The sequence below is a fragment of the Crinia signifera genome, chromosome 2 (assembly GCF_055691185.1).
Source record: "Crinia signifera chromosome 2, ASM5569118v1, whole genome shotgun sequence".
NCBI lineage: Eukaryota > Metazoa > Chordata > Amphibia > Anura > Myobatrachidae > Crinia > Crinia signifera.
The window spans coordinates 257,832,819-257,854,762 of record NC_139218.1 but is presented as its reverse complement, the minus strand read 5'-3'; the positions used below and the strand labels follow the sequence as shown (position 1 = coordinate 257,854,762).

The following is a 21,944-nucleotide window of genomic DNA, read 5'->3' as shown; positions in this document are numbered from 1 at the left end:
ACCACATTAGCACCTGCAGGTTCAATGTTTTCTAAATGACACACTGTCTCGATGGAGGCTAGGTTGAACGGGACCCCATAAAGCTGGCATTCAGTCCCAGCGAAACGCGTTGGTGCCCCCCCCCCCCTGGTTTGGACCTCCAAGTGGCATTTTGGACCTATCCTGCTCAAACATCTGATCACTTTGGCTTATTCACCATACCCGTTTTGGAAGCTACAGACCACCACCATCGGGTCAATTCATTGCACTCTGGTTGAGGTTTAAGATTGGTCCTATTATAAACATCTTTTAGGACCGATCCCTCCAGCGACACCCGGAACAATCTTTCAATTGGACTGTAACCCACCGGGACTCATTTCCACGGATCAGAGCAGGTCATATACTTTGGTTCCTCCCCCCCCCCCCCCCCCCACCAATTGGTCCAACCAGCACTTGCCCATATTTTGCCTCCTTATTCAAGCGATTATGAATATATATATATATATATATATATATAATATTTTTTAATTGTGTAATAAATTGTATTATTATAAATTTGTAGTGTCTAACACTGTCAGCGCTGCTTAAACCACACTTTTTTCCTTTGCACCCTCTAAGGGTTTGACCTTCCCCTTACATAAGCAGCCGCTTTAAGAAAACCGCTTTGGTATTAGCGCTCAATTTTTTCAACCTAGGTAGAATGTCCTTTTTGCTTGAACGGCACCCCAAGACTTGGTGCTACACCCTTGGCCAGGGGCGAATTTATGGGTCAGGCCGCCCCTAGGCACAACATTTTTGTGTATCCCCCCCCCCTATTTTAATGTAATCATATATGTATATACATTGTTATTTATAAATTTCATAAAAATGTAACTGTAGCCCAACTTAATATTTTTTTAATAATCACTGTACAGAGGACCCGGAGGGAGGGAGGCACTTATTAGTACAGTGATTAGGACAGTGTCTCCGTCAGTCTCTCTCCGGCTCACACACTGTGACTGACTGAGTGCAGGGAGGATCTGCGCGCCGCTAAGCTCAGCTGCTGGATACACAGCAGCCAATAGACTGTGTGTGTGTGTGTGTGTAGAGTAGCCAATGGGCAGGAACCAGCAGCAGTGAGCCTGAGCCATTTCTGGATGCGCAGGGGGACCATCGGACCCAGCCACTAAGCGGTGATGTAATGTGCATGGCAGAGTGGGTGGGCAGTGGCGGGTGACGAGCGGCGCTGCCGCCGACATATGATAATTCATGTCTGCGGCGCTCATCACTCGCCGCTGCCCACCTGCCGTGACATGCTAATATTTAACAGAATGTCAGCCTGTCTGCTGCCCTTAATTGGTGCCGCCCTGAGGCCGGTGCCTCACGGGCCTAGGCACAAATCCGGCCCTGCCCTTGGCACTCAACATCCCCAGTCATTCCACCTCTTTATCTAGTGGGATTACTGCAAAAACCATTTTATAATTCCAGCTACTCATTAAAAATGTCAAACACCTTTACATTACCATAAATTTCTACAGTTCTGGAGATGCTCATCACTTTACATCACCAGATGAAGGGAAATTATACAGCACTACTTGCACAAAAGCAGTTTCTTATTTAACATCATGCAATCTCAGCTTCGTTATATATATTTTCCCCCAGTAAATGCTTAAGTAAATTAGACAACAATTCTGAATATATTAATCAAGATATCAATGTTCTACAGATATTCTCTATTCATCACAAACAAATCTTTAAATCCCTGTTATATTTAAGGAGCTTAAGTCTGATGGAACCCCGCTGTTACTGAGCTATGCTGTTATGAAGAAATTATGTAAAAGAGAGAAAAAAAACACAACACATTAAAAAAAAAAATAACTAAAATTCAATGCCAAAGAAGATTAGTGACCTATAATTAAATATTCTAGGAACAATTCCCAGGAAGAAAATAAAGTCCTTTCATTTCTTGCGACAAAGTTAAAATTCATGTAAATAAAGTCTCTACTGGAAATTAATACAATAAAGTAGATACTTACAAATTGAAAGCAGCTCCTAACACTGGGTTCTATGTTGCTTCCGCCAAAGGAGGCCACTTCCCCCAGCTGCCGGGGAATCTGAATAGCGTCATGAAGGAGGAGTCCAAGTCTCCGCTGGTCACAAAATCCTGTCGAGCTTGCTACTTGCTTGAACAGGTCTGCAAAATAAATATATGACAGGATAAGCAACATAATGGGAAATAATGGTTTTTGATTTATCTGTGGCTAATGACTATATCATCAGAAATAAATCAAATATAAGAAAGAAAGCTTTCAGTACATTTTGCAGTATAGTATATGACTGCTCATGTTGTTCCTCTCATTTAAACTTAAAGGGTAGCATTGAAACTGCCTGCAGATGTTTTACACATAAACAAACTTTCACATACAGATCGCTAAGCTGGGTTTGACCCTTTCACACTAAAACCTGATTGCCCCTTATACACAGAACATCCTGGGATTCACCTTTCTTATAACCCAGGTTGATTGACCCAGGGTATTTATACCCCATTTACACCAGAGCCGCGACCCGGGTTATTGCCGCTCCAGTCTGGGCCGGGGTTTGGGGTAAAAAGGGGAGGAAAAAAAATTACCCGGGTCCTGTTACCAGGTGTCCGACCCGGCAAATGTTCAGGGTCGGACACGGGGCTTCCTCGGAGTCAGGGGCCGTGTAAATGGGTAACCCGGGTCAAGCTTGCCTGGATGCTGAGCTCGCCCCCCAGTATGTCGGATGGCATTGTGGGGGGAAGGGGGCGGAGGGTTTTCCAATGCTTGGAGAGGATAATGCCAGGGGACGCCAGTGTGAAAGGGAACTACTGTCGGGTCGCATCCGGGTGTAAAAGTGGTATAAGTTTGATGCATTCCCACCTCTCCTGGACCGGGTCAACCTGGCAATAACCAGTGTTATATTGTAGGTGCAATCTTAAAGAAATTGTAGAAACCTAAAATGTAATGGCAGATAAGATCCACATGTCCCATCTAGTCTGCCCCTTAACATTCGGTTAGTTTTGTTTACTTAGGTTAACAAATAGGAGGTGATAAAAAATAAAAAAAATAAAATAAAAAAAAATGGTTGATGTGCATGGGTGATGAGCAGTGTGGACAAGTCCCATGTACTGTAGGCTACATTGCTTTACACTGCACCACTATGGCACAGCAGGTAAAATGCCCAATGTAGGGTGAAATTGCCAGTGTTAAAATTGTTACAACTATTTGCGTAGCATCTAAATAGATATTTTTTATGTGTAATGAATGGCTATTGATCTTATTCAATAAAAGGTAATGCATACTCTAAAGTAAAAAATAAAGACAACTACTCCTGGTACCTTTGCATATCTCCTGGTACCTAAACATAAGCAAGGCTAAGTTAACATTGTGTGTGGGGGGGGGAGGGAGGGGGTGTAAGAGTGGTAGACTCTGGCTTTATCGCTTGAGGTTATTAATTTCCAGACCAGTCTTCACCGGAACCCGACTAACCAGACAACTCTGAAAAGTTCACGGTTTTGGGTGTTCGGTGATGTGGCATACGTTAATCCCCTAGTTATATGGGATTTTTATTTTCTTTGAAAGTATTTAAGAGTAGAATTCAATTCCTAGCTATGTCTGCAAAGTGTGGTCAGAATCTCATAGAGGCAAATTGAACATTGGCATCTCGTTGCCAGCAACATTGCCCAGTTTCAACCACATAGGGGTGCATAGGAAATAAGATACTGTCATTCGAGGATGTTAGCAACTTAACAGTATGAAGGACTATAGCAAAGAATTGATCTAATAAGAGGATCCCACACGCGTTCCTCAAGGCTCCCCCAACAGTCCAGGTTTTGAGTATAACCATTTCATTGCATCTAAACAAAAGAGAATGTAACAAAAAATTGTCAATAGTTCCTGTAGCACAGGGAAGAAGGACGGCACAAGCCCTGGGGCACTGTAAATAGTTAAATTCCCAGGTTTTGTACAACACCCTCACTGCTTCTTACCATTGCAGAATAGAAGGTGGGAAATGTGAACTATGCTCCTTAGACAGAGCCTGACTGTATCACCACACCCCCAGTTAACCATGATGCTGAGGAGCAGCAGTCAATAGTTTCACATGTAAGAAGATATGATATTAGTCGCAGGCACACTAAGGGACAGATGTATCAAGCTTCAAGAAGTGGTAAAATGATAAGCAGCCAGCTCATCAGCTGTTACCTGCCATGTTACAGGCTTGGTTTGAAAAATGACAGTTGGGATCTGACTGGCTGTTTATCACTTTTTGAAGCTTGATACATCTGGCCAGAGTTAAGAGACTTATGCCAATAGTTAACGGTTTTAAAAGTGACAGGTATGTTGGGGTGGGGGGGGGGGGGGATTTACGAGTGGGATGGGTTTTTATTTTGTGGCTTCCATGTGGGAGATAGTGATTTAAAAAAAAAAAAAGTTAAGTGGCTTATAATGAGGCAAATAAATACTGTCATCCATCTTTATGCACCCCTACTTTATGTGAAGCTGTTATTTTGCAGATAATTATTTGTTTGTATAAATTCTTCAATGTTCTAGGGCTGGCCAAATGGGTCCACGAGATCTACCAACAGTCCATGTTATCCAGATCACATAGCTGGTGAACAACTGCAGTTATTACTAACTGTCACATTTTCAAACATGCTGCATTAATTCCTACTAGAGATCCACAGGTTTCCTGAAATACATGAACAGTTGATAGATCTTGAGGCAGGTTTGGCCACTCCTGTTTTACAATAACACACATTTTATGAATCCCATTTTTTTTTTTAAAGCAAGTAGACTTATGCTGTGATCCTATATTGGTTTCTTAGTTGGAGGTAAAAGTAGATTTCTCCATCTTCAACTATACTTAACACGTGTAACAAAAGCAAGAATTATCACGCAAACGCTGATTTTGCAAGGTCTCAACTGGCTATACGGCAAAATTATCATGTTACATTATCATGCTTTAAATAGGGGGGGAATTGATTTTCCGCCATTTATTATCATTAGCAAATTAATATTAAGATGTAAAAAAATTTAATGGACATAATAAAGATGGCTAGATTTTTGTACAGAGTGTGAAGTCTCTGTACAAAGACCATTCATATAAAATAAAATAAATAAAAAGTTTCCTACGTATGTAGGTATGCAAAAAGAAACAAACAGTGAATAACATGAAATAGCGACCGGCAGCAACAGAGTTTAAACCACTAGCAACCACTGCTGTATTTCTTGAACAACCAGAACCCTTTCAAAGAAGGATACAGAAAAAGACTAAACAGAACTGTTTCTCCTTGTTGATAAAATGGAATACGGTGCCATCTTATTACACGAACACAGAGTAGCAAGCTATTTTTCCTGTTAAAAATGACAACATGGTTTCATAAATAAGAACTCAAAAGTTTCCCACTAAGCACACTTTCCAATAAAAATTTCAATGCAAGCCACAAGCATGACAGGGACAAATTATTGTGCTTCTTTGCGCTGCCATTTTATCACCCTCTGGAGGCTGTTTCAAGCTTCCTCCATTAACACCACGTTGTTTTGGTGCTTTTCTGTCCTTAAGCCAAAGCAGGTTTTCAAATTCAGCACTTTTGATTTACCGATTTGTTTACAACTTGGAATTTGTTTGTGGCAAAATGACACAGAAATGTGCACATTACAAATGTATTTATTATAAATACTTGTAAATGTGTTTAGAATCTATCCCAAGAGTTCCTAACAAACATTAATGTATAAAGCAACATAAAAAAGGTTTTATTTTAACTTTTCTTTTGCCTTTAAAGTAACTTACACCGCCACTAAACACTAATAAAGGACTAAAGGGGTATACACACGTAGCGATTTTTGCTAGTGAGCGACATTAACTAAGCGATTTTGACTAAGATGTGAATAAATGCACCAGCGATTTTGACTAAGCAATTTTGTCTATGGGCGATTTTGACTATACTAAAATTAACATACTTGGTTGGTACTCATTGCAGATCGCCTAGTGAATATCTCCCTCAGCAGTGAATAGCAGCGATTTTGACTAGACAGCCAGCGATCTAGTCAAAATATTCTTGCCTGGCAATTCTTTTTTACTAAGCGATATTATAGGGAGATTTGTCTAACCTTGACAGAGATCTCTACTAACCTTCTAAGAAATTTTGACTATGTAGTCCAAATCGCTAAAGGTGCGTACACACGGGGCAATATGATCGCTGGCAATATATTGCTCAGCAATCATATTGCCCCGTGTCCCGTTTTCATCTGCGACCAGAGATGGTCGCAGATGAAAATTTAAACACTGCTGGGTGAAGAGGCAGGGTATGTCGCTGGTCGGAGGAGCATGTTCCTCCGACCAGCGACCATTCAGGGGCTGAAAACGGGAGCGCGCACCCGGCGATTTATCGCTGGTGCACACTCCAATCACTGGCAATATGGTCGCTCAGCGACCATATTCCCAGCGATTTCAGTCCCTATCGCCCCCGTGTGTACACAGCATTAGAAGGATCGCTCCATGTGTACACCCCTTAATATGGTCTGGATAATTAGATTGCACACTAAAATGCTGATAATGGAGAGACAGTATTTATTTATTTACAGTTTCTTATATAGCGCAGCATATTCCGTTGCGCTTTACAGATGGAAAAAACAGTGATTAAATAAACTGGGTAGATACAAACTGACTTGGAGGTAGAAGGGCCCTGCTCGCAAGCTTACAATCTATAGTAGATATGTAATTCAATTTTAGACACCCTGGATAAGGCAGAGATCCTACAGAGTTATGCCTACTGGAAATTTCAACAACACAATTGTAAAATATTTGAGGATACTACTTTAAAGGGAAACTTTATGTAGAAGCAGCTTCAAATAGCAACCAGTTGTCATTGACCTGTATATGTCCGATACCTTCTGCTACAGAGAGTAAAGTGCACAAGGGGTGGATTGAAGAATCAGCTCAAGGGACTGCATATTTTTATATAATATTAGTAAAAAAAAGCCCATCAATGTACTTTCACTTTGAGCTGTGACAGTTTTAACCTCAAACCCTGCACCCCACCCCCTACCAGATCCTACCTCCAATTTTTTCCTTCATAGCACCCGCTCTCCGTATCCAGCAAGTCTGAAACAGAACAGTGTCCCTGCAAAAATTGCTTTCACTTTGGCCAGTCGAGTGGCCTGTAGTGGTCACTGACTGTACTTCACCTCATAGAGGTGAGGAGTAGTTAGCCTTTTATATATAGATATAGTGGCTTGCAAATATATTCAACACCCTAACATGTTAACAGATTTGTTTGTATTAGAATTTACATGGATTGTTTCAGGTAGTAATTTTACTGGAAAACAATCTGTCTACATCTTTCGGGGAAAACCTAATTTAATCCAACAAACAGAGGGACATAAACAACAAAAAGGAGCAGAATGGCACTCGCCATGGTCTTTTTAAATCACAGATCATCAGAGGAAGGACAAGGGGAGGAGGAGATGATAATCAGCACACTGGTTGATTTTAACCTTTCTAATTTTGAGGGTTTAGGGGGACCGGCAGTTTGTAAATTTATTGTGGCGGGGGTGCTATCCAGGCAAACTGGGTACAGTATATGAAGAAGAAGAAAAGAAATTGCGCTGTGGATGCACACCTAAGAAGATTATTTTTTAAAAGGATTTGGTTCTTTATTGTTTAATTTGTTTTAAAAAATAAGGGGGAATTTGGTCCGTGTTCGTTTAATCTATAGGTTCACGGATAATATCCTACCTTATTTGTTGTGAAATTTTTAAAGAATCAAAAATTTAGGACGCAAATAAAGGAACATACATATAATGTGACTTGCCGTAGTGCCAATTTATAAAGAATGAAAGGTGTGTGTGTATAAAGATTAAAAATAGGCCTTGAATTCTATGTCTTATACGGCCTACACACATGCCGACATTAAGGCATTTTCTAAGCGACTTTGCTTAGTTTGGCAAAGTCGCTTAGCAAGTGCCCTCACATCGGTGTATGTGTGGGGGCTATATCGGCAGCAGTGCGCGTCCCCGCGCGTCTTTATCGCTGGCCGAGATTGATGGACAGTGTCCATCAATCTCGGCATCGGCAGGGTTCTCCCACCGGAGAACACTGGCGCTGTCTGCTCGCTTAGCACACAGAGCTGACAGCTCGCTCTGTGTGTGGGCTGTCAACGCTGTGTGCTATGCGATAGCGGCGCAGCACAGCCCAACCGAGCATAGCTAGGTAGCCCTGCACACATCGCTATGTGTGTAGGGCCCATTACTGTGCTTACACACTGATAATATAGCTCTGCTCTTTTTCTTATGGTATTTGAGTAATACAATGTTTCAAATAAATTACATAATGTCCAGGACTGTGTCTGTTGTATTATTCATACATTTGGATACTTCTCCCTTTAAATTACTGTTACTATTTGTTTGGTAACAGTTTATGCAGAAGGGTATTCGGTTCTTATAACTATACAGTTACAAACTTTAGAGGCAATCACTTCAATCAATCAGTGAGACTTCTGCATCCATCAACATGTACTTTGGTGCACACTTGCTTGGCAAACTTCTCCAGCTGTCTCAGAGCTGCCTTCACCAGACTGGATGTTAAGCTTCTATTTATTTTCATTTAGATCTCATAGAAGGCCACTTTAGCGTATACACTGTATTGATTACATCCATTTTTGGGTGCTCATAGCTGCGTGTTTTGGATTACTATCTAGCTGAGGAACTGATCATTTACAACAGACAGATTTTAGACACTGAGCAGCATGTTTTGCTCCAGATTGCCTTCTGCAAGATTGTTTTAATATTTATATCTAACCTGCAGAGATACAAGATGCAACAAAGCAGCCCCAAACCCATAATCAAGTCTTCATGTTACACAGTAGGTATGGTTTTCTTTTCTTTGAAAGCTTAATTTTTTAGTCGATACTCATGTCCCATTTGAGCAGAAGCAGTGTGGCTTGACAAGTTGTATTTTAGCAAATTCCAGGCTGGTTTATTAATGTCAATTTCTTTTCATTGTGTGGAAGTGCTCTAGGGTGGTCTTTTTTTGAGCCCACTGTGACTCAAAAAGAATCAGATTGTGGTATTTACGCAGACGTACCTTGACTTCAACGTGCAACTTTTTGGGAGTTTTCTTTGTCTATTTATCTACCATTATTGCTATCTTTCAATCTTTTCTGGGATCGATATTCCTTGTGCAGTCATATACAGGGAAGTTGGCTACAGTACTACACACTTAACTTAATAATATTGGCAACAAATTTCTGGCAGTGCCCCCTCCCCTTCCCAGCCTTGCCCTCCGCTGTGCTTCATTCCGGGCTCCCATCCTGGCTTCTGCCGGTATGCTCTATACTACTGGTTTGAAAACAGACCATGACAAAATGTCCGCCCCCATACAGCAGACAGTTTCAGAGAACTGTCTGCTGTATGGGGGCAGACATTTTATGATGGTCCATTTTCATTTCAGCAGAAGCCAGGGTATGAGGGGAGCCGGGACCGCTGCGCAGAAAGGTAAACCAGGTAAATCTGCGGGTCCCAGCTGCAGCACAGTGGCATTACAATAGCCCTGCAGAGCCCCGGCGCCCACACTTACACAGCACCTCCCCGCGACCGTGGGGTCTGCGGGGCTATTGTTACGCCACTGACTGCAGTCACAAAAATACCAAGCTGCTTCTACATGGTCTTCTATAGCATTAAAAGTTAACATGCTGGTCTAGAATCTCCTCAAAGAACTCTCTCCCTTGCTTTCACTGATCCTTATACACTGCTTTGACCATTTAAAAAGGCTGAATGATTAGTAGACATAAGTCATAATTCAAGACACCAGTTCATTTAAAACAGGCTTGTCCAACCCGCGGGCCGCATGCGGCCCAGGTCGGCTAGTAATGCGGCCCAGTGCAATTTTTTAAACTCGCAGCCTGAGAAAATCTGAAAAGAGAAAAAAAAAAAACCTGCTGGGAACGGGCGTCAATGGCTGTTGTGGGGCATGATGTTTCTTCTGAAGCCCGGTCCCAGCAGTCCTTTGTGCGCGGGTGACGTCATCACACACCCGCGCACTGACGTACGGCGCTTACAAGATGGTCAGGCGCCAAAAGGAGTCGGTGGAGGCTGGCACTCAGCGTGCAGTCGGCGGCCATAGGGAGGGAAGGAAAGCAAAACATATCTGGCGGCATAAAGACAGCGCTGGGTCCTGCTGCAGTGCTGAAGGTGGAGGGGCGGACGGCGCAGCAAAAATAGTAAGACTTATTACAGGTCGGGTGGGGTGGCGTGGTTTGGGGGGGGGGGTGAAGAAGAGGAACTGTGGGGGCATGTGTGTCACCTGGCACTGTGGGGGCATGTGGCACTGTGGGGGCATGTGTGTCACCTGGCACTGTGGGGGCATGTGGCACTGTGGGGGCATATGTGTCACCTGGCACTGTGGGGGCAGTGTGGGGGCATGTGTGTCATATGGCACTGTGGGGGCATATGTGTTATCTGGCACCCTGTGTCAGAATGTGAATTTTTACTCATTCCCTGTGTCAGAATGTGTATTTCAGCTTATTTTCTGTGTCACAATGTGAATTTTGGCTTATTCTCTGTGTCACAATGTGAATTTTTACTCATTCCCTGTGTCAGAATGTGTATTTCAGCTTATTTTCTGTGTCACAATGTGAATTTTGGCTTATTCTGTGTGTCAAAATGTGAATTACGGCTTATTCTCTGTGTCACAATGTGAATTTTTACTCATTCCCTGTGTCACATTGTGAATTTTGGCTTATTCTCTGTGTCAGAATGTGAATTTGTACTCATTCCCTGTGTCACAATGTGAATTTTTACTCATTCCCTGTGTCACATTGTGAATTTTGGCTTATTCCCCGTGTCAGAATGTGAATTTGTACTCATTCCCTGTGTCACAATGTGAATTTTGGCTTATTCTCCGTGTCAGAATGTGAATTTGTACTCATTCCCTGTGTCACAATGTGAATTTTGGCTTATTCTCCGTGTCAGAATGTGAATTTGTACTCATTCCCTGTGTCACAATGTGAATTTTTACTCATTCCCTGTGTCACAATGTGAATTTTGGCTTATTCTCCGTGTCAGAATGTGAATTTGTACTCATTCCCTGTGTCACAATGTGAATTTTGGCTTATTCTCCGTGTCAGAATGTGAAATTGTACTCATTCCCTGTGTCACAATGTGAATTTTTACTCATTCCCTGTGTCACATTGTGAATTTGTACTCATTCCCTGTGTCACAATGTGAATTTTTACTCATTCCCTGTGTCACAATGTGAATTTTTACTCATTCCCTGTGTCACATTGTGAATTTGTACTCATTCCCTGTGTCACATTGTGAATTTGTACTCATTCCCTGTGTCACATTGTGAATTCTGGCTTATTCTCTGTGTCAGAATGTGAATTTCGGCCTATTCTGTGTCAGAATGTGAGAAACAATGTCAAACATCTCACTAACTTTATTTCCAATTAAGTTTAATATGTTAACTATGTTTTCTATGTTTTTTTTGGATGATCAGGTATCGTTACTGTTATTTTATTTTATGTGCGGCCCAAACCAAATTTTCATCTTCTAATGTGGCCCAGGGAAGGTGAAAGGTTGGACACCCCTGATTTAAAATATCAATATTATACAATTCTTTTTTTTTGTTACAACAAATCTGTCCAGGCCACTTAAAAATATCTTCGATAATAAGCAAATCATTTAGTTCTTTCTTTTCAGTTTCTTTGCTTTATGCTACAACACCACAGGTGTACATAAGGCCATAACATTTAATTTCATCAGTTGTCATTCAAATGAAGCATTGTTTTAAAGCAGTGATGGCTAACCTTAACACTCCAGCTGTTATTGGACTACACCTCCCAGCATGACCTGCATCAGTTTTAGAGTGGCCAAATAGTAAAACTGTAGCAGGGCATGCTGGGATGTGTACTCCAACAGCTGGACCGTAAAGGTTAGCCATCACTATTTCAGGGAGTTGTAAAGACACCAACTTGTCCTCAGCTCTAGATCACGTCCTATTGGTCCTCAGCTCTAGATCATGATTCTGTTTCAGCCAAAAGCAGCTCTAAATACAATTGCATAATGCAAAGAGTGAGCAGGTACTCCTAACCATTAGCACACTTGTCTAGTGGCATACTCTGCTATACCAGACAGGAGATATAACAGACTAACAAAAAAGTGTGCTGTCACTAGTCCAACATGTTCAGACTGAAGCACATGCCTCAAAAAATAGTAAACTTAAAATGACTTACATCTGTATTTATCTTCCAAGTGTGCTTTACATAGGGAAATAATACCAGTTTTAAAAGACAATACACGGATTCTTCCAGTCCGGCCCCTAAATAAAAATGAAAATCGGTAAATTAAATACATGCGAATACAATACAGAAAACAGCCATCAATAAAAACAAATATAAAGAATAGTCTGTCTTCATTTAGTAAAACAAGAATTGTGAAATGCATATTAAATTTGGTAACAAAGATTATAAAAATTGTCTTAAGAACTGTGAAAACTTTGCTATATATGACTGAAAAACTTATTACTCAGGTAATCATTTAATTTTTATTCCTACAAATTGCTTGCTCAGTGCAGCAAAATACCCATGACCCCAATGCAAGTGATGGAGAGAGAGAGAGCAAGGGCATTACAAAGAAAGCTACCATCACAATCAGAGAGAGACAGAGAGATATATAGTTAGATAGATATACACATACACACCCACATACATACATTGGTGGCAACAAAACCCTATAAACCAGGTGTTCCCAAAGCCAGACCTAAATTACCAACAGGTCATGTTTTGCGCATTTCTTTAATCACGCACGTGTAAGTTAATTACCGACATTGCAAAGGAAATTTTGGTACTGGTTTCCTAGCAGGACGCCCATCGCATGGCATCGTGTACCGCCGGCATTCCCAACAGTACAGATTTTAGTTATACCCAGGCTTGAGCACAGGTGACTTAATTAGTACCTGAGTGATTCTGATTAAACCATCTGTGCTGAAGCCTGAATATCACTAAAATCTGCACGGTTGGTGTGCCTTGAGGACCGTGGTTGGGAATGCCTGGTGTACCTTATTTAGTGGTGTGCGATGCGATGCTTGTACAATTAAATATAGCATAGCATTGCAAGCCAGGAAATGGGATGAGATGCAATTTTTTAATTGTACAAGCACCCATGCCATAATATGTGATGGGTGCTTACAATGAGATGTAACCCCCAGTATCCACGCCATCCCGAAGCGTGGCGAGCGCAGCGGTACGTGTCCTCAGACCTTTTCATACCCCCACTATCCACGTCGGCGTGGAGTTGATATTAGATAGTGTGGCGAGCGCAGCGAGCCCGAAGCGTGGTGAGGGGACGTGGAATAATCAGTGTCCCCTCGTGGGGCTCGCTGCACTCGCCACGCTTCGGGCTCGTATTCCGCGTCCGCTCGCCACTCTTCGGGCTCGGTGGCTCGCCACACTATCTAAAATCAACTCCACGCCGACGTGGATAGTGGGGGTATCAAAAGGTCGGAGGACGCGTACCGCCGCTGCTCGCCACGCTTCAGGATGGCGTGGATACTTGGGGTTACATCTCATTGTAAGCACCCATCACATCTCATGGCATGGGTGCTTGTACAATTAAAAATCTAATTGCATCGCAATATTCCAGGGGGATGCGATGCAATGAGATTTTTAGGAGCCCATACGATGGAAATCGTGGGCACCGTTGTAGGAAACAAGTACCGAAATTTTTCTGTTTTTCAGCTGTTTCAACAGAAAAAAAAAACATGGCCAGTGGGTGAGTTTATGTTGAGAGCCTTTCATTAAGAGCTTTTCCTATTGCTGCCTACTAGGGGTGTGGTATGCTGGCCCAACAGTCGGACATCCGAATCCCGACTGCTGGCACTGGGGGGGGCGCAATCGAGACCCTTGTAGGCTCGCTACAGGTTCTATTTCTTCCTCTATTGGGGCTGTGGACCCCAAAACGGAGAATAGCCTGTCAGTTGGGATGTTGGAATCCCGATTGTTGGGAAGCCATCCGGCACCCGCCTACTACAGTGATAAGAAATTATTTATGTTGACTATCAATCAAAAAAATTCTGTTGTCAAGACAGGGCTGCCAATAAGATCTTAAATACCATTATTTTACTATTGGCTACGCACTTGTCTTACATGTGCAGGAAAACAGCTGCTGGGAAAGGATTCAAAAATTCCCTTCATAGCAAAAAGTAGCCTATTAGTTACAGTGGCTAACAAACTACTGGCTGCCATCTCTGAAATCAAACTTTCTCTGAGTTTGGTAAACAGGACATGTAGATCGTCCACATAGAAAGACATTGGGATCACATCTATGAATGAAAACAGGGATGTTTATTAAAAAGCTCCAATAATAAATAATGTTGCAATCCCCTAAAAATTGCAGTTTTCAGGGGATTGATATCAGTAAATGAATTAAATAGTCGGTACTTGTTTCCTAGCACGGCGCCCGTGATTTTGATTGTAATGATCGCGGGTAAAAAAATCGCATCGATCACATCGCATGCAACCAAATCGCATGCGATGGACACGATTTTTACTTTGCAATCAATGTAAAATGGTCCCTGAGACCCAATTTTACATTGATTGCTATGTAAAAGCCCCCCAAACCCCCAAATTTAATAGCAACCCCCCCCCTCATGGTTTAAATGGCCCCCCCATTGTTAACTCCACCCCATTATTGCCGCCAACCCGAAGCGTGGCGAACGCGGCGGTACGCGTCCTCCAACCTTTTCATACCCCCACTATCCACGTTGGCGTGGAGTTGATTTTATAAAGTGTGGCGAGCGCAGCGAGCCCCGCATAACTTCACAGGTATACGCATCCCCTCGCGGGCTTCAGGCTCGCCACACTTTATAGAATCAATTCCACGCCGACGTGGATAGTGGGGGTATGAAAAGGTCAGAGGACACGTACCGCCGTTGACGTCAATAGTGGGGTGGCATTAACAATGGGGGGGCATTTAACATAGTTCAAAAGCAATAGGGGACATATACAATGAGAAATTGGGCACACTGGCCCATTTCCCATTGTTCCCTATGTAAAATCGTGTTTATCGCGTCGATCGCATCGCATGCCATTATAATATAATGCGATGGACGCGAGCAACGCGATTTTAACATTGAAAGCTCATTTAACATTGAGCCCTATGTAAAATCGCGTTGATCGCATCGCATGCCATTTTAATGACATGCGATGGACGCGATCAACGCGATTTTATTATTGCCGGCAAAAGCCCGGTAATTAAAAGAAAATCGCGTCCATCGCATTGATCGCATACCTTAACTTAAGGTATGCAATTAAGTACGACGGGCGCCGTGCTAGGAAACAAGTACCAAATAGTCCTCTTAATTATAATAATCCAACAGTAATTTAACTAATGCGCTGAAATGACACTTGCTAATTACTATACATCTTTTTTTTAAACCAGACACCAACAACTGCCTAAACAGACTTCTAAATCCAGGATAAGCTGCGAGTATTGGGTTATACCTCAGAGTGGTGGGACTGATCCATCATCTGCCCTTGGCATTTTAAAAGATTGAAGAGTATTTCCACTAAATATGGTTGAGTTTATTTTTTCTCTGTTTTGCGGCATGTGTTATTTTAATATTAAAGTTTATTTTTTTTTTCTTACCAATAATTATATTACGTAAACTCCATTTTCAAGCTTGTGATTATTTTCCCTAGGCGGTAAAGGCTAGTCAGCACTTATATTAAATTGCATTATGACCGCATGCAACCATTTACATCATTCTTGAGAAAGGCACATTGTGTGATCTCTGGCTGAAAACGCTTTTAGTTTTATGAGATGTGAACTATGACCTCCTGTGTCTATTCTGCTGAGGCTAACACGCCAAAGGTGACATCCCATTACTCTAAACCTACAGGCACCTAGTATATACTAATCAGTACATCATCACCCACGTGTCATAAACATTCAGGAGCCAGTTCAGGCACATGTCTACGCAGAGCGGAACGTTCACCAGGTTGTTGTGCTCTTGCTCCAGACGATCATAAATTGTGGTTAAGCAATTAATAATTTGCAGGATGTCCATAAGCTGGTCATTCTGCTTGAGGTTGTGCTGGTCCAAGGCATCACAGGCTGCAGACAAGCCCAATAAGTCCACTGCAAAAAAAAAAAAAAAAAAGGTTATATTTTGTACAGTATAAGCACAGCTGAAGGAACACATAATAGGAAAAAGACCAAATAGTCCACAACTATGTATGCATGGGTTCCCTAGTGGTTTTAGGTATATACAGTAGAGTCAGAGATCAGTAATTGGTTATGAAATGCGTTCAGTACTATTGGAATCTGAGCATACAGCTAATAATTGTACGAATGCCACTTATTTCTAAGGAGGTCAATGTGCTGAACAGGTATTGTTGACATTTTACGAAAAAGCACTGGGTTAACTAGCGATTAATGAAAAGAATACCTTTTCTGTACTGCAAAGCCCACAGAAACAACAGTGAAAACACACCGTGTGTGCAGGTGCAGTAATGTATAGTGAATATATTTTCCATACCAATTTACAGTGTGTGATACATACAACTGTATTCAAAGCTCCAATGTGTTTTTACTTTAAAATATGAAAAATCCTTTAAAAACTTTTCATAACAAAAGTACAGTAGGTTTTTTTTAGCTAAAAACCTACTTGGGGCATATGTAACAGCACTACTGAGGACAGGATATGTAACTGGCACTAAACCTTCAGTGCCTGAGATAGTACATAAACTGTGTTTCATGTTTTGAAACATTGTTTTATGCACAAATAAAATATATTTGTGTGTATTTCATGTGTTTAACATAAATGCAAGATGCATCATTGAAATCTAAAAATATTCTGAAATACGAAATGATCCGTTATCCAAAACTCTTCTGGTCCCGAGCAATTTGGATAAGGGTTACTCAATCTGTATTTACTAAAATTTAAAGAATTGTGAATACTATCAGTTTTGTACTGGCCCACAGGGGCTCAGGGTGAACCACACACTTCGGTTTTAATATTTAAAATGGTACTTGTGGATTATCACGGCTCCCACGATGGCCATCGTATGCAAAAAAAATCGCATCGCATGCGATCGCATACGATTTTTCACTGAAAAGCATCCAAATGCATTGGAATTAGTATGAAACATGTTCAATGGCCCCCAGATGACATTTTTGAGGCTGTACCACCCCCACTATCAACGCGAACCCGAAGCGTGGCGAGCGCAGCGAGCCCGCGAGGGGCGTTGGTACGCGTCCTACGACCTTTTCATACCCCCACTATCCACGTCGGCGTGGAGTTGAGAATAGAAAGTGTGGCGAGCGCAGCGAGCCCCGCGAGGGGACGCGGATACCTTCACAGGTATCCGCGTCCCCTCACGGGCTTCACAGGTGTCCGCTGCGCTCGCCATGCTTCGGGCTCGGTGGCTCGCTGCGCTCGCCACACTTTCTATTCTCAACTCCACGCCGACGTGGATAGTGGGGGTATGAAAAGGTCGTAGGAAGCGTACCGCCGCCCCTCGCGGGCTCGCTGCACTCGCAACGCTTCGGGATCGCGTTGATAGTGGGGGTGGTACAGCCTCAAAAATGCCATTTTGGGGCCATTGAACATGTTTAATACTAATTCCAATGCATTTGGATGCTTTTCAGTGCAAAATCGTATGCGATCAAATCGCATGCGATGGCATACGATTTTGACAAAAACTGCAAAAATCTGTAAAAATCGCATCACATGCCACTATATATGGCATGCGATGGCATGCGATGGAAGCCGTGATAATCCACAAGTACCTTTCAAATTTGTCTGCATCTCAAACTGAGGCAGCGGCCACTGACTTCTAAGGCTTCCTCTGGTATCTTCAACTGATCTTCACCTTGGGGGCAGCGGCCTTTAAGCTCTTTTTTTGCTGGGACGCAGCCTACAGCACATAAAAATGCGATATAGCGCATATTTTGCAATCACTGACTTTTCACAAAATAAAAAGCAAAGAAGGAACACAAAAAGTAAACCAAATTACAGATGTGTTCTCATACATCTTCTTGGCAAGATATGCCCGTGAGACTCTGCTAGCATTTTTTCCCTTAAACGTGCACCTCAGTCACAACTAGGAGACTGTAGATTGTATGCAGATTCAGATATTCAGACGCACAATGACATTGCATATAAAAGTGCTATGATGCAGCAGCTGTAGCACTTTTCCATACCTAGTTCTGTTGTGCTCCATATATACACATATGACTCAGACACCCAAACCACACAAAATATAAGTGTTGCATATGCAATAAAATCAGCAGTCTCCTTTTGCATCCCAGAGATCTCCCGCTGTTTAAAATATTAAGTTGAGAACTAGAAACTGTATGTAAAGATGCAATTGGACGTAAGTGTGAATTTTTTTTCCATCATTCGTCTGACCAATAACTGCATTAGTGCTTTCAAATTCTGTCCATAATGTAAATAAAAAAAACTGCTCAATCCCAAAAGATGATTGAATAAGGTAGTCTCTATTAACTTGTGCACTGCCAGGACAACTTTGTCAAAATTTTTTACAAGATTTCCCATGTGTGGTCAGATAGCCTAGTTCTGACCCTAGTAAAAAAATAAAATAAACATAGAACATAAAAGGGTAGGAAACAAAATAATAAATTGTGCGAACAGAGAATAAATAAACATAGAACATTATTGATTAAAATTAAGAGAATTGGACAGAAAAGTAAAAACACAAAACTAAATAACCCCTTCACACAGAAAAGCAAATTAACGAGTCAAATATTTCTACCCACTAATTTGACGTTCAACATGGGAATGATGACCCAGGTTGCCCCTTTAACACAGAAGAAATAACCGCGTTGATCAGCAAACTACCAGGTAGAAATGTTTGACCAGGTAAATTGCCTTTCTTTGTGAAAGCGGGTTCAGGTTGGGACTATAAAAATCAGTTCTCAAACGCAGAGTAAAAGCCTCGATTTAGGGGCTATTCTGTATTAAAATGGTATAAATAAGAGCGTACAGCATTTTTAATAAATTTGAATAAGTTACCATACGCTCATGCCCGTTTCAATCATACGCTGGTTTCCTCATTATAATAAACAAAGGTGATTGCATTTTCAAAATAAATTAGATGTAAGTTTTTCTATAGTATGTTATAATCATACATAACTCCTTCACCGTAAAACGAGGCTGCTCAGAATCCTTATTAAATTCCAGAGCTGCATTAACTCCATAGATTAAGGTTCTAAATGCCTTCGTTAACACATGCTTAACCTAATCTTAATTATTCCCAAGATATACATACCTAAGAAAGTGATCATCCTGGAAACCTGGCCTTTAGCTTATTATGAACACACATTATTTTAATGAGAAATTAATTTCAAAAGGTCTCACATTCATTAGTACCTCCACCAACTATGGGTAAATCCCTGTGCCTTTCAACACAAATATCAGCTGTCTGCCATGCTTTATTGTTCTATACAGAAAAGTCAGCAAGTTCATGATGCTACCCAATAACCTAAGCCCACAGTCACTCATTATGAGTTTACGTTGCAGCAGGGAAAGCAGTGTATACAGGGTCACTAAACCTGAAACTCGAATTAGGTTTTTATTGTTGCTCTGTTTGAATATTAGAAATTTGCTTTAATTAAAAACCAAAACCTGAAATACAAGTTGATCTAAAAAAATAAATAAAAAAAAAATATTATTTAGCATCATGAATATAGTTAAAGGTTCCCAAAACAAGAGCTTTTCACAAATAAAATTTTCACGGTAATATATGTTTAAAATCAGTGCCAAACCACGGTTTTAAAAAAAAATAAAAAAAATCTCAACATTATAGTGAGCATAAGCATTTACACTCCTACATATTTTGTACTGAATCCAAATGCAAGAAAAATAGATGAAAAAAAAGCAACATTTGCATTTATGTGACATTACTGGTTTGTATAGATTGCAGTGCTAATTAAACCACATAAAGCAGTATGGAGCAGGTCTGCAAGGCTGGTCCGTAGCACTACTCTGTTAAAGAACGACCACCACTAAAACCATGCAGCAGTGCAGTGGACAACAGTAGTCGACGCTCTAACGTTATCGTAATACAATTAAACAACTGAACAATTTCTTAGTCTAAATAAGTCCAGTGAGTGTGAAGCCACAGCCTCTGGAAAGTGACATACTTGTTAAAAGGTGCCCGTACACTATGGCAATATACATATTTGGCTACTTTTTATGCAATGGATTGCATGTATTTGATCGCAGGTCCGATGCAATGCACGCTCCCGTGCACGTCGCATTGGAGCCTGAGAGTTGCACTACCAGTAGATCTGTCCAAGCGCAGCCAAAAGGGCCACATACAATATATCGAATGCAATTCTGCCAGATGGTTCAAAGGAGAAATGCATGCAACTTCTTCGAGCGGAGAGGTTGCACAGGTGTATGTCCAGCTTTAGAGTGGATGGCAGGACATTCCCTTAGAACGGGGACTATTTAATCTTAATAGGGAAAATTGGGAAGTGTGCATTATTTGGCTAAAGAATAAACATTATAATATATTATGCCAAATAATTTGCTTGAGATGCTCTCTGAAGATGTATGTACACTTGCTGATCGCAAGTGTGAAAGCTGTATTCTTTTACCGTCCAACAGTTACAATTATGTATGTAATCTAGAATATTTGGGCTTCCTATTCCATGTCTGCATCGTGGAATCCCCTGACAAATTAATAGCATCTGGTGTAGGGGCCTGAGAGTCTTCTTTTGAGCTTAAAACCTTTAATCGGATCCAGTTAATTCTTTACACTATCAGAAAAAAAGCGATCCCATTAAATCACGCAAGTCAAGCATGTAATCATAAATATTTTGTATACAACAGAGAGACATAGCTGGTAAACAGATGATATTCTCTTTCCTTCAGAGATTGTTGGTATTTTAATGACTGCAAAACCATTAATGATACAGATAACCTGCACATTAGTCACAGTCATTAGTTCCTGCCACAGCAATCAAACACAGTACATTTTTAATATTTCTTGTATTCAGATTGAAAATTGAGGCTCACTGCACCTAAATCAATAAAGCCCACATTTAAAACTGCAATTAAGACCGCTATGACCTATATCCTATTATGCAGCTAACAAAGTCTGAGCTTCCAGAAAGCTATATGACGATTTCCACAGGAAAGGCATTTTATTTGGCTAGGAAAGAGAGCACAGCCACCCAAAACCACCCGTCACTAACCAGACCATTGGGGGTATGGGGTAAGGTCTGCAAGGTAATTAGTAGAGACCGGATTATATGCATTTGCATATTTGCATATGCATTTGCATATTTGCTCGATTTTCAGCAGAAATTGCATATCTGGCCTAAATGTCCTGATGGTGCATATTTGGCATAGCGCGGTCGGCGCGGAGCGTTCACCCTCACTTCCTGACTTTTTTCTTTATGTGAGGAAACGCCGCTGATAGGACAGAATCGCCCATCAGAGGAATGGATTGAGCGGCCTGTCAGCGCGGCGGGGGGTGGGATGTGGGTGGAAGAGCTGATACGCCGCAGTGTGTACTGTAGGCTCTTCCAGCTACATCCCACACCCGCCGCGCTGACAGGCTGCCCGCCGCGCTGACAGGCTGCCCGCCGCGCTGACAGGCTGCCCGCCGCGCTGACAGGCGGGGAATCACTGCGCGCCACACGGGTGCTGGAGGCCCTGAACAGTGGTGCTTCTGGACAGAACACTGACCTCAACCAACGGATGGCAACGGTGAGTGTAACTTACAGCACAGTTTCTGCTGGGGCATTACAGTATGTGCGGTTTTGCTGGGGGCATTATGTGCACTTCTGCTGGGGGCATTATGTGTGTTATACTGCTGGGGGCATTATGTGTGTTATACTGCTGGGGGCATTATGTGGGGTATACTGCTGGGGGCATTATGTGGGGTATACTGCTGGGGGCATTATGTGGGGTATACTGCTGGGGGCATT

General features: G+C 41.8%; 1 protein-coding gene across 14 annotated transcripts in view; it reads right to left on the bottom strand.

The window, feature by feature from the left end:
* The window catches only part of DMD (dystrophin), a 1,973,025-nt gene that overhangs the window by 77,204 nt on the left and 1,873,877 nt on the right, over positions 1-21,944 (bottom strand). For 13 of the 14 annotated variants that reach the window (XM_083174338.1, XM_083174337.1, XM_083174342.1 and 10 more), the window contains 3 exons: positions 15,917-16,118; positions 12,215-12,300; positions 1,995-2,152 (listed from right to left, as the gene is read on the bottom strand). In XM_083174338.1, the coding sequence (XP_083030464.1) occupies positions 1,995-2,152; positions 12,215-12,300; positions 15,917-16,118 (446 nt within the window). Of the gene's footprint in view, positions 1-1,994; positions 2,153-12,214; positions 12,301-15,916; positions 16,119-21,944 lie in introns of those variants that run through there. The other variant, XR_014470468.1, reaches the window with a different exon arrangement.